Source organism: Amblyomma americanum, chromosome 10 (assembly GCF_052857255.1).
Source record: "Amblyomma americanum isolate KBUSLIRL-KWMA chromosome 10, ASM5285725v1, whole genome shotgun sequence".
Lineage (NCBI taxonomy): Eukaryota > Metazoa > Arthropoda > Arachnida > Ixodida > Ixodidae > Amblyomma > Amblyomma americanum.
In genome coordinates this window covers 44,784,194-44,796,021 of record NC_135506.1, presented here as the reverse complement: position 1 = coordinate 44,796,021, position 11,828 = coordinate 44,784,194, and the positions used below count along the sequence as shown (strand labels likewise).

Below are 11,828 nucleotides of genomic sequence, written 5' to 3'. Positions count from 1 at the left end.
AACAAACTGAGCGCACTGAAAAATCTTGTCATGACTGTCTTTGTCTGGTGCTTTGCGTCCAGTGCTGCAGACATTGTTTGTAGCAGACAGGCGTACAGAGTAATCCTCGTGGCATTTCATGTGTGGAAGATCATCGCCAGCCGCAGCCTGACTGTGCCAACTGCAGGGCAAAGGCCTCTTCCGTGTCACTCCAATTAACCCTGTCCTTTGCCAGCGGCGGCAACCCTATGCCCTCAAACTGTTGATCTCATCCCCGTACCTAACTTTCTGCATTCCCCTGCAACGCTTGCCTTCTCAAAGAACCAACTCCGTTACCTTTAAGGACCAGCGGTTATCTTGCCTTCGCATTACATGCCCTGTCCAAGCCCATTTCTTCCTATAGACCTCCTTCACGCCGCGACATCACGAAGATGCGGTGGCGCTGATGTCATTAGCGAGTTTCGCATGGTAGGCAAAACCGGTTCCGCCTGCCCATGCCTACCGCAGCTGCCACAGCTACCGGCCGGTGGATCATTCCTGCGCACTGCAGAAACATCATGTATTGACCAGCTGCGCGTCACTGCTGGATCCGTATAGTAGCATAAAAGGAAATTTAAATTAGCCTCGACAGTTTCTCGTAGATAAATACCCCATTACGTAACTGGCTAACAGAGAATGGGCCGCGGTAGTAAAGCGCGAAGTCTGGGAGTCGATCGGCACTACCACTCAATGTACTTACTAGCATGCAAGTTACTGCGCCCATTAACCTGAACATCAGCATAGTGCTCTTTTAACTGCGCGAGGGAAAAGAGCACATATATCGGTGCACACGTAGTTATCACCTTGAGCCGGTGTTCGCAGGGCGCCGGCAGGTTCACTCATCCCCACGGATTGCGTTGTTTTGTTAATAGCACAGCACGTTTAATGGCGCGTTTTATGGCATTTATTATTTACTATAAAGTTTTTTTTAATATGACCGACATAATTATTTTATTCGAGCATAAAGAAGTCTGGTAAGTTGTGCCAATTATGCGCGGTCCCGTTGGCGTGCTTAGAATAGCGTATCTTAAGTGGACTAATAGCCACATGATTTCCATTGCAACATGCATGTGTCATGTTTCATGATGTAGCCCATGATCGCGAAGCTCGTTTGGAAAGAAGCAGCCACTGGCGTCCTACTAACAGACACGTGGCGAGATTAAGAGCTGACGCGGCTATGAAAAGCGTATTCGTTATTTATGCATGCGAGCTGTAGCTAAATCTGGTGCAAAGATGAAATTGCTACGCTAGCTTCAGTAATGCGTTTTATATTTAGCTATACCTTGTGCAGTTCTAGGGTGATTATAATTAACACTCTCGTTGGTCACCCCAAGGTCCGAAATAATTGAGTAAAAAGTGCGCAAATTTTTTTATGCCAGCACGTTCACAAAGGCCTGTTTTCTATCATGAGGCTATAAGTTCTTTTTTTAGATGATCAGTATTTATGCATGCATAGTTACATGAAAACGCTTCTTACAAAAATAACTAACATAGTACAGCACGTGTAGGAAAAAAATCCGAGAGATTTATTGCACTCCTCCTTGTCTCCGGAATCCCTTGTGACAAATGGAATCATTCAATGTCATGAGTTACACAATTACGAAGATGTGAGTGGTGCCTACCACGTTTATTCTATGGTTTATGGCCTGTTCGCTTGCGCTTTGGTCAAAGAAATGCGGTACTGAACTGAAAGAAAGCCTCAAAGAAACCAAAGAAACTACCTCACAATTTGGACGACCACGCATATAAAAAGCGTATTTTATAAATTTTACTGAATATTTTGCTATAACTTTTCGGCACGGAACACGAGACTCCAGGGCTAAGAACGAAAATAATTCTAGAAATAAAAAATTTTCACCAAAACGACCAGTTAAGTTTAACAAGAGGAGAGAGAACTCGGCCTGGCTGGTGCATGATCCTGCGGCTAAAAAAAGCGACTGCAGCGCCACCTCGTATGTGTGCAAACATGCAAAAGGTCGACTGATTTCGACATCCTCGTCAAACTCAAAAGGAAGGAGACAAGACCGCACAGAACGAAGCCGTCATTGTGTATGGTGGTATCTACATAAAATGGTTCAGGGTTCTCAGAGCACGACCAAAGCAGAGGTAACGTTTATAATTCGAGCGCAGAGTTTTTTAAAAACTTGGGGTGGTTTGAAATGCGCTGCCTTATTCTACTTCTCGTGAAGACTTGTCGAATGAAAACGAGACATGCAGCTGTGAATATCTGTTGGCGGTTCGTGCACTCGGGATTTATAGCAGCCTCCTTAATGGGGCACATGCGGGCCGCTATCGCTGTTCTTGCGAAGGGCTTTCCGGGATTGGCTAGTGATTAGCCTACCGCCAAGCTCAGCTTAAGCAATTCTGGCAGGCAAAGGCAGGACATGCGAGTGCTTCAGACAGTCTATTTTGGATTGACTTTAGGACATGAAAAGTGGCCTCAAAGGGAATAAATTTTGCAAAATATGCGAAGGTAGCGGCTGATTACTGTGGCCTGTGGCGTAGGGTTCGCCTAATTATAGTGCCGCCGCGGTGGCTCGGCCAGACGCGAAACACGTGGTTACGATCGCGGTCGCAACAGACGCACTCCAACTGAGGCGAAATGTTAGAGGGTCCTGTTTTGAGCGATGTCTGTGCGGGTTAAAGAACCCCATATGCCTAAAATTATAAGGATCATCCACTGCGGCGCCCCTAATAGGCTGAGTCACTTTGGTACACTATATCAGATTATACCAAACCTTATTTTAGCTTTTCTCTCGTTCTCCAGGCAAGCGCTTGACAGCAGAAGGCCACGTCTGATGTTGAAGACGGGCACACATTTGGTTACGGCGGAGTTCAGTCCTAATCGAACCGTCTTGAACGTTTCCAAGCTACCTTTTGCCGCTAAGGGTTAGTTAGAAGAGAGAGGACTTTGATAGCACTTTATATTCGCAATTTATATTCTGCACTTGTTCCTCAGGTACAGGTCTGATTTAAGAATCTGTTTGATGTTGGTGTTGCTTTCACGCAGTCGCGGTCTGTCACTACGGAACATGATCCACATATCCAAGTTCCCAAGGGCTGGAGACTAATACAATGGATGCGGTTGCTATGGAAATCAAAAGACTTTTATTGGTGTTGAGTGCATCTTCTAGAAAGTTACCGGTAAAAGAAGAGCTTTAGTGCAGAGGAGGTGACCAACTGCACTGAGTGTACGCCGCTTACAATACCACGTTGTTCCTTCGAATGTCTCGCGCTGTCTATTGACTTTTACGCATTTCCAAAGCGTCTTTTGATTCAAAAGAATAATTTACTTTAACTATTGGTGATTCCGCGCTGTCGCCGGATGAAACAACCCAACAGTGGGTGTACAGTCCCGGCCATAATATTACGGAGCACACTTCGGTGATTCAAACTCTTCCCACACCTTACCTAAGGAAAATTAAGAGGTACTTCTTACATAGCTTAGCACACGTCCCTGTCGCGTTCGCGTACGATCAGAAGACACACTTTTATCTCCTCTACAGAACACTTCAGAAAAATCTCAAACGCAGAATCATGCTGCCTAATATTTCGGCCGCCCCTGTACCTGTGACATTGGAATCTGTATGCAGGCTCTTATTCATTTTACCTTAAAAGCGATGAAAAATTACGGAAGCTCGTCCGAAGAATACGGTAGCATAGTTTAGCTATAGACTGTCTTCTTGCTTCTCGGGGCGCAATAATTTCTGGTTCATTTTCGTGGCTGTGCGAGCACCATTGTGCATACGTGCCAGTGCTTTGCAATGAAGCCTCCGTTTGAGCCAAAAGGTTAGCGTTCTCATAAATATATTTCGTTAGTGCATATTTGCGGCCTCCTTAATATAACCATTGACAAGTACTGCATTTTGAACTCCTCGTTTTCCGAAACGTCATCAAAACTACTTTGTACAGAGATTAGTTTTCACGTTTTGTGTTTTCCGGATTGCTAGGTCGCAGTAAGACAGAATAATCACACCCGCCAAAGTCGACTTTTGAACACAGTATGAAACGTACCCCAAAATCATTGGATGTGAATATATTCCACGGGACCACGTGTTAAAGTTAATACATGACCTATCGATGTGGCTATACAGTGCTACAGTTGTAAATGGGAAAGTCAGGGTGTGAAAAACTGGTTTGCTTCCTGTCAGAAAAGGTTTATTTATGCAGCCAACTCCAAACGTTTTGCCGTGCATGCCAGTCCACTGCTTTCTGCAAACACTGTTCTCATGAACATATGTTTGGTTTGGATTATGGGGGTTTAACTTCCCAAAGCGACTCTGGCTATGAGGGACGCCGTAGTGAAGGGCTCCGGAAATTTCGAACATTTGACGTTCTTAACGTGCACTGACATCGCACAGTACATGGGCCTCTAGAATCTCGCCTCCATCGAAATTCGTCTGCCGCTGCCTCGGATCGAACCCGCGTCTTACGTGTCAGCAGCCGAGTGCCATAACCAGGAGGCGCATGAATATAGTGAGTCTTAAACATCACTACTACTTGTATACGTCATCACCTCTTTTAAAGCTGAATTTGCTTAAAGGAGGCGAACAATTCTGCTTTCCAACACATTTTTATTTTGCACAGGAGGACCTTTCTCTGGACTTGAAACCAAGGCTGAGACAAATTCTGAGCGAACGCCTGAGAAAAAACCAGAAAAGGCTGAGACAAATTCTGAGCGAACGCCTGAGAAAAAACCAGAAACAAAACCTGAGGCTGAGCCTGAGAAAAAACGGTAAGGAAATTTTTACCAATATTTTTTTTGTGTGTTCTCCATTTCCAGCCGATGCACGCGTTATTTCAAAGGTGTCCCTCTTTCCATATAAAGTGCGCACGTACTCCAAATGGTAGAGATCTTACTGTGATTTGGAGCCAAAATACGACAATATTTATGTGCCCGGAGGGAGAATACTTCCAACAATAAACTCAGAACATGTATTGAATATTTAATTGCGGTAACGTTTAGGCTCGGTCTGAGCAGCCTTTCGTGCTTAAGACCAAAGGAGCTAACGCGGGGTAATCTGCCGGATAGCACAGATGGCGCGAACCAGGAGTGTTCTTTACGACGTGATAGTTAAGAGCGTTGTAATCGCAACTTGCACAAGAGGAGTACAGGTTTCCAATTTTGTGTCGTTTTAAGTGGTCAAAAACAACAGAGCTACGCTAAAGGTTATCTCGTTTTAAATAACTGATTGGCACCTTTTTCGTGACACTAAACCCTTTTAAGTTCGCAGCAGACTGCTTCACAAGAATCACCAATGAAATAGAGCGCATGATTGAGTTAAAGTCAAAGCCAAAATCAGTCAAATTTATTTCAATATCAACGTCAACTGTACACGTGCGATGTTGAAGAGCGGCAAGCAAAAACCCTAAGAAGGTTTGACAAAGGCCTGTACCCCGTTTGCAGTTGGGGGAGTGACGAAGAAGCTGATATGATAAAAATGCATGCAAGTTGCGCAAAATAACCAAAAAATAAAAAAGCACATGTCAGCAAAAAGAAAAACTATGCTCATCAACATTAAGGCAAGAGTTACAATGCAAGTTAAATAATGCCAAAAAATGTGTGGCAAAGCTGTCAGTAAGGTAAGGCTGATACGAAGGAATTTCACAGGATTGAAATCTCTAAAAAAGCAATAATATACATTTAAAATAGAATCACAGAGAGGTCATATAAAGCGAACAGGAGATTTTTGGAAATGAACATAATGTTCAGAAATTTAATACACTCGGCAAGGTGTACCGTAGCATCTGGTGACCGTAATTTCTCCGTTTGTGTGGTAACTGCCATCGTTCTGTGTTTCTTGTGTTATGGACACTGTGGCGTATTTCCATAGCTGCAAGTTATTTGAGATAAGGGTCCTCATTTTTCATCATGATCTGATAGCATGACGCAAGCCCTGAATTGTGGAGATGTGTTAATGAGATGAGGTTCAGTTTTTGAAAAATATGCTTGGTGTGCGCGTCGTGAACCTCATTCGAAATGATGCGCACTGGTTTCTTTTGTAACTTGTATATTTTATTAAGGTTGGTGGCAGTAGTCGTACCACAAAATAAGTAACAATATCTTTGTGCAGAAAAAATGAGGCTATGATAAACCATTAACTTTATGTTTTGGGGTAAAACGAATCGCAGGCGCGATAAGATCATAACTCTACGAGATAATTTAGAGCAGGTCTTCTGAGCGCGAGTGTTCCACGACGTTTTCGTGGAAACGAACACCAAGATTTTTCACGACGGATACCATTTCTACTGTGGATCCAGCTTGGCTACGATTTACGTTTACGTTTACTGGCTTGTTTTTGGGGTGCAACAGAACTCCTTTCGTTATAGAGACATTTATAATTAAAGGGTTTACCATGCTCCAATTTTTAACAGCATAAGCACATCATTGGCTTTAGATTCGAGCTAACTCAAACTAGGCCCTGGAAAGAATAAACTTGCGCCGTCGGCAGATACGATTAATCTAGTTTCGTCATTAATTTCTACTATGTCATTTATGTACATGTTGTATAGCAGTGGCCCGAGAATACTGCCTTGAGGAACACCACTCAGGAGATGCGTGAAATTAGATGTGTAATCATTTATTTGTACTTGCTGCTGTAGATTATTTAAGTAACTCTGCAAAAGATTGAAGAATGTTCCTCGAAATCCGTAATGTTCTAGCTTGGTTGCAAGAGTAGTGTGATTAATTCGGTCAACTGCTTTGGAGAAGTCCACAAATATTCTTAGCGCGTAGTATTGATTTTCGAAAGAGTTCAGGACAATTTCGATTTGTTTTAGTAACGGTGTAGCGGTTGAATGGTGCTTAGTGAATCCAAGCTGAAACGGTGGTAATATGTGGCGTTTAGCCTGAAAACAGTTAATTCTTTCGTGAATTAATTTTTCAACTCCCATAGAAATGACTGGTAACATCGATATTGGCCTGTAATTTGTATTGTTGTTTTTATCGCCTTCTTTAAAAATAACAGATACTTTCGCCATTTGTAAGCGGTGCAGAAAAAGCCCTGTCGAAAACATCAAGTTCACAATGTGTGCTAACAAAGGCGCTAAAATGTCAATGGCATATTTATTTGGATGGATCTGCAAGTCATCAACATCAACGTACTTACTGGGTTTCATAGACAAGAACACTTCTTTGACTTCCGGCACAGTCACCAGAAACAAAAATGCGCTTTCTCGTTCTCTGTTCTTCAAATAACTGATGCACTCTGGGTCATGCTTACTGCACGCCACCGAGGCAAAAAAAAAATTATTACAGACTTCAGCGAGCTCACGACTGGTGAGGACTCTCTCCCTGATAACAAATAGACTGGAAAGTCTCGATGGTATGAGTTACGGCTTAGAACAGAATTTCGTCGCCTCCAGATTTGGTCTGATCGCTTGGATACGTCATTATTGAGCAGGTCTTCAAAGTAATGTTGCTTACTTCTGCGAAAAAGTTTGTTCGTTTTATTTCTTTGTTGCTTGAATCATTTAAGATCTTCAGGATTTCTGGTCTTTAAGAAGTGCTCAAACGGAGAATTTTTTTCGCAGAATCGCCCTGAGACATTCGAACGTAACCCATGGCTTACGCTCTAATCGTGGTCGCATATTAGTCACGTACGGAAAACAGCTACTTTAGGACGCTTTTTTTTTCTATGAGATTATCATTAGCCTTGTCAGCATCTGTGGAAGAGTAAACTTCCTGCCAACAATTTTAGATAGGCAACTGGAACAAAGGTTCATTGTTCTACAATTTATATCTCTAAATGTGTTTACATGCGCCCCTGGCTCTTTTGACTGGGGCGGACGCCCTCTAAGCACTAAAAAAATTGGTAGGTGATCAATAAAGTGTACAGCTAAAGCACCAGAGCAATGCGGTGTGTTTTTAGAGCGCGTAATGAAAATGTCAAGCAGCGTTGACGTGTTAATGTTTATGCTAGTTGGAGTCGTGATAACATTTGTGCATGCATGAGCTGTTAATAAGTTTTAAAGCTGGCCTCGATGGCGTGAAGGGCTCAAAAGATCTATGTTTTAATCGCCACCTAGAATAAAATTGTAATTATTCTCATTATTCCAACCTAATTGTGTGTCAAGAAACAATAGAAAAGCCTCCATATTTACTTCGTTCGGAATGTATATAGTCGAAAAAAATACCAAATGGGCTTTTTGTTGCCAGCACTTCGCAGTCAGATGCAATTTTTGATATGGAGCTAACCACTTTGCAGTCGAAAACGTTTTTAATTATTAGCATAACACCACCGCCTTTTCCTTTACAGCGGTTTGAAAAGAACGACATATAGCCAGGTAGTTTTAACACTTCGCAGTCATCGCGATACCATGTCTCAGTGTCCATTAAAACATCGAAACGGAAATTAAATCTAGCAACGTTACGATCGTGTCTCCTTTGCTTCGAGCTGACTGAGCATTAATGTGCAAGCACGAAATCTGCCCTTTACTGGTGGTGACTGGTGCTATCAAATCATGCGGCGTCAGGAGGTCAGTAGGTACAAGCTTATCAGTAGACATGGAGTAGGATTTCAAAGGTCGTTCGTTTCTTCGAGGAAGGTTTACAAACACTTCCTCTAGTGTCGTTCAGCTTCGAAGATGAACAGGAGGCGAGCTTGTAGATGATGACAGCAGAGCATATATTTACAGCATAGATATACAGAGAGTTAAACTGGAAAAAGCAGAACTGAATTTACAAAAGAACAAACTGCGCTACTTTACTCATCGACCGGGCAGGTTAGAGCCTAAGTAGCATCACGTTACATGCTAAGCATGGAGCCCCAGCTCAGACTGGACTCGACTGCATCCGTTTACATACACTTTTAAGCACTTAATTAACAAAGGACTAAGGGCGGTCTTTTTCAGTGGCCCGCCCTAAGAATCAATTCTCCAACCAAAAATAACATGAGAGATGGGGACAACTCCTTGGGTTGGGCTTAGCCTCGAACACAGGGTCTTGTTAACAACACAACCTAAATAAAAAACAAATACGCCACCACTCTCTCTCAAGTGAGAGTATCCACACGCTCTCCCTTCGGAGCTAATCCTTGTCTCAGGCATACCGCCACCCATCATCGGTCCGCGTCGCCCGTCAGCAACAGAGGAGGGGTCGAAAGGGCCCACGATGCTGCCGCGCTACCAACGGCGGGACACAGCTGATACGCATGAAGGGGTTTGTCTGTCGCTCCGGGAAACCAGATTAAGGATCACCCCTGTCTTCCCACATTCTTGGTGAGCACTGACTGTCCGCTATGACAGGTGTCCGTCACGGCCCTCCTGTATTCGCTGTTGTTCACGAGGCACGGCGGGACGCTGCGGTTGCCTTCCCGGCGATAGCCCACGTCGTTAGGGGGGGGGGGGGGGGGGGAGGGGTCCGTGCGTCAAGCGACCATTTACGTTCCCCGTATGTACTAGGGGACTCTCGCTTATACTGGGGAGCGGATTCCGCGTGTGCCGGCGTCCTGCTTCCTGCAAAGGTATGCAGCTGGAAAAGAGGGGCGGCCTTACACATGGGTCCTTCTATTGAAAGAAAAATTGTAACGGTTTAAGCACTTCATGGTAGAAACAAAGGCAGTACGAGCATAAAATACGCCACCTTTGCGGCGGCATAGTATTTTAGTGAATAGCATGTTCATATTATTGTGCTCAAATCTTCTTTGTTAACTTGAGTTACTGTAGCACCTTCCGTCTTTCTGACCAAAATGCTCCCATTTCTAAGCCAGACAGCGGTATTTCTTTTCTTTTGCTCGAGTTTTCGCTTCCAGAGAAGCTTCTTTACAGCCGGTGTCAGTTTCTCGTTTAAGTAAATTTTATTATCTTTTTCCAAAGGTACAACTCTTTTCTTCCATTCATTTTTCCTTGGTTTCCCGCCTTAAAACCGTACTATTATTGGAGGAGCTGTGTTGTCTTCGTCTTTAATTCGGTGTACTGCCTCGCCGTCATCATGACTTGGAGCATCTAACCCGAGTTTCCGTCAGATCCTCAGTAGGACTTTGTTTTACACATTGAATCTTCAAGTTGTTTTTCTTGAATATAGCTCCAATCTGTCCTCTGTAACTTCTAAGCTAGCAATTTCTGCAGCTTTATCAAGTAGCAGACTTTACAAGTCGCGTCTTTTTTTTTTTCATGAGATCTTTTATGTCTTCCTTCTGAGAGCTTAGAGTGGACAGTACCTCATCATAGGCGTGCATAACAGAAACTACTAGCGGTTATTGCTTATGACGACTAACAGCGTTCATTTTTTCATATCGTAGAACTTTTTGAATTCATAAAACATTTGTCCAGGTCGGATGGAATGGCTCGTTCAAAAAGAGTAGACTGGGGAAAAAGAGGACATATATTGCAAAACGAAACAGTTTGTTGCTTCGTTTCACCGAACATTGCGCCAAATAAACAGAATAACTAACTTGCTGGCATAACCACCAAGTGGGCGCACGTGAACCCCTTAAACTCACAATAATGCATGACTTTCTACAAGCAGAAGAAAGGATTTTTGTTCTGAGCTTTGGCGAAACAAATTCATCGAAAGAGCTCGACTTTTTGGATGTTATTTTATTAAGGACTGTTCACCTCAACCAACCATACTTTTGAGTTAGTATGAAGTATTCTATTACCAGAATTAATTTGCGTAATGAAATTTTTAGGCGATTGTTTCGATTGTTTCGAACTAGGCGACGCGCTCTTTATGGGGAGTAAAATTGCTACATGGACCATGGGGCAGGCTCGGCTTAGGGTGACTAGCCCTCTCACTAAAGTGCTGATGTTACACCACTGTGAACCGATTCAAATCGCATGTATATTGAACAAGGACGAAGCGCAACAGCAATAGTTGTGACATTAAAACTGAAAAAAAGTGGCCATGAAAGCAGAAGGATAAAAACAACCAAGAAGCCGGCCTATACACTACCTCTGGGTGCAGCATTAGCTGGCCTTTTCAAATGTATCAATCATGACAGCAGGACGATAGCAGATAATCGTGCAATATCTCTTGGTTGATACCGTGAATCCCAGGAGGAAGGCAATGTTTTGGAAATATCTGTAACGTTTTGCGTCAGCCTCTTCCTTATTATGTTTGTTGACAGATATTTGAAAGTATGTTTGTTCTTTGTGCTTCGCATGCAGAAAACTTAGAGAAGCAATAACAAAAGCCCTCAAGGCAAATGACATCTGCAAGGACGAGGAGCTGCTGGACATAATGGAAGTCGTCGAAACTCTGGGAGTCAAAGTAACGCAGCACTTTACATTTCTTAAGACTGAGCACCTCGTATCAGAAGGAATTCCTCTGGTGACTGCACACGTGCTCATGAAAGCATTCGGTAAGTTCAGAAAGTAGGCTCTTTTTGTACAATAAATGCTACGAGCAGGTTGCACGCCTACAACGCATTTGCGTATTCTGAAAGGCGTGTTCCCGAGCTGGCACTTGTAGCTCAAAATTCCTAACTGGCAATGTGACAGCACAAGTGATACTGCGTGCAGGTGTTTACGCATTTTAAAAGAAATTTGTCAGTGGTTCAGTAACCGCTCCCATGGAGCACAATCACCTGCAATATTATGTCTGCTGCTCTCGTGGTTATTTATTTTTACTGCGTGTAAGCGAACCTTGAGAGTGTTCACCAGTGCCACCTTCGTCCATAGCGGTGGACGTAGCACATCCTGTATTACCGCGAGTGTGACGTGGAACGTCATCAAAGGGCGAGGGTGGAAACGCTCAAAGAAAATTGATTACAAATAAGAAGAAAAAAATTGGCGGTGGTTTAGCTTTCGTTAAACCTGGAGTGAAGCGATAGCTATCGCTGGCCAAGTGGAACTTGGTCACGTTACCA

At 43.4% G+C, this 11,828-nt stretch overlaps 1 protein-coding gene across 1 annotated transcript in view; it reads left to right on the top strand.

The window, feature by feature from the left end:
• Positions 1-11,338, top strand: part of TAF1C-like (TATA box-binding protein-associated factor RNA polymerase I subunit C-like) — an 11,862-nt gene extending 524 nt beyond the window's left edge. Inside the window, exons 2-3 of the mRNA XM_077641512.1 lie at positions 4,606-4,753; positions 11,128-11,338. Coding sequence (XP_077497638.1) covers positions 4,606-4,753; positions 11,128-11,338 — 359 coding nt within the window. The remainder of the gene's footprint in view (positions 1-4,605; positions 4,754-11,127) is intronic.
• The last annotated feature ends 490 nt before the right edge of the window (positions 11,339-11,828 follow it).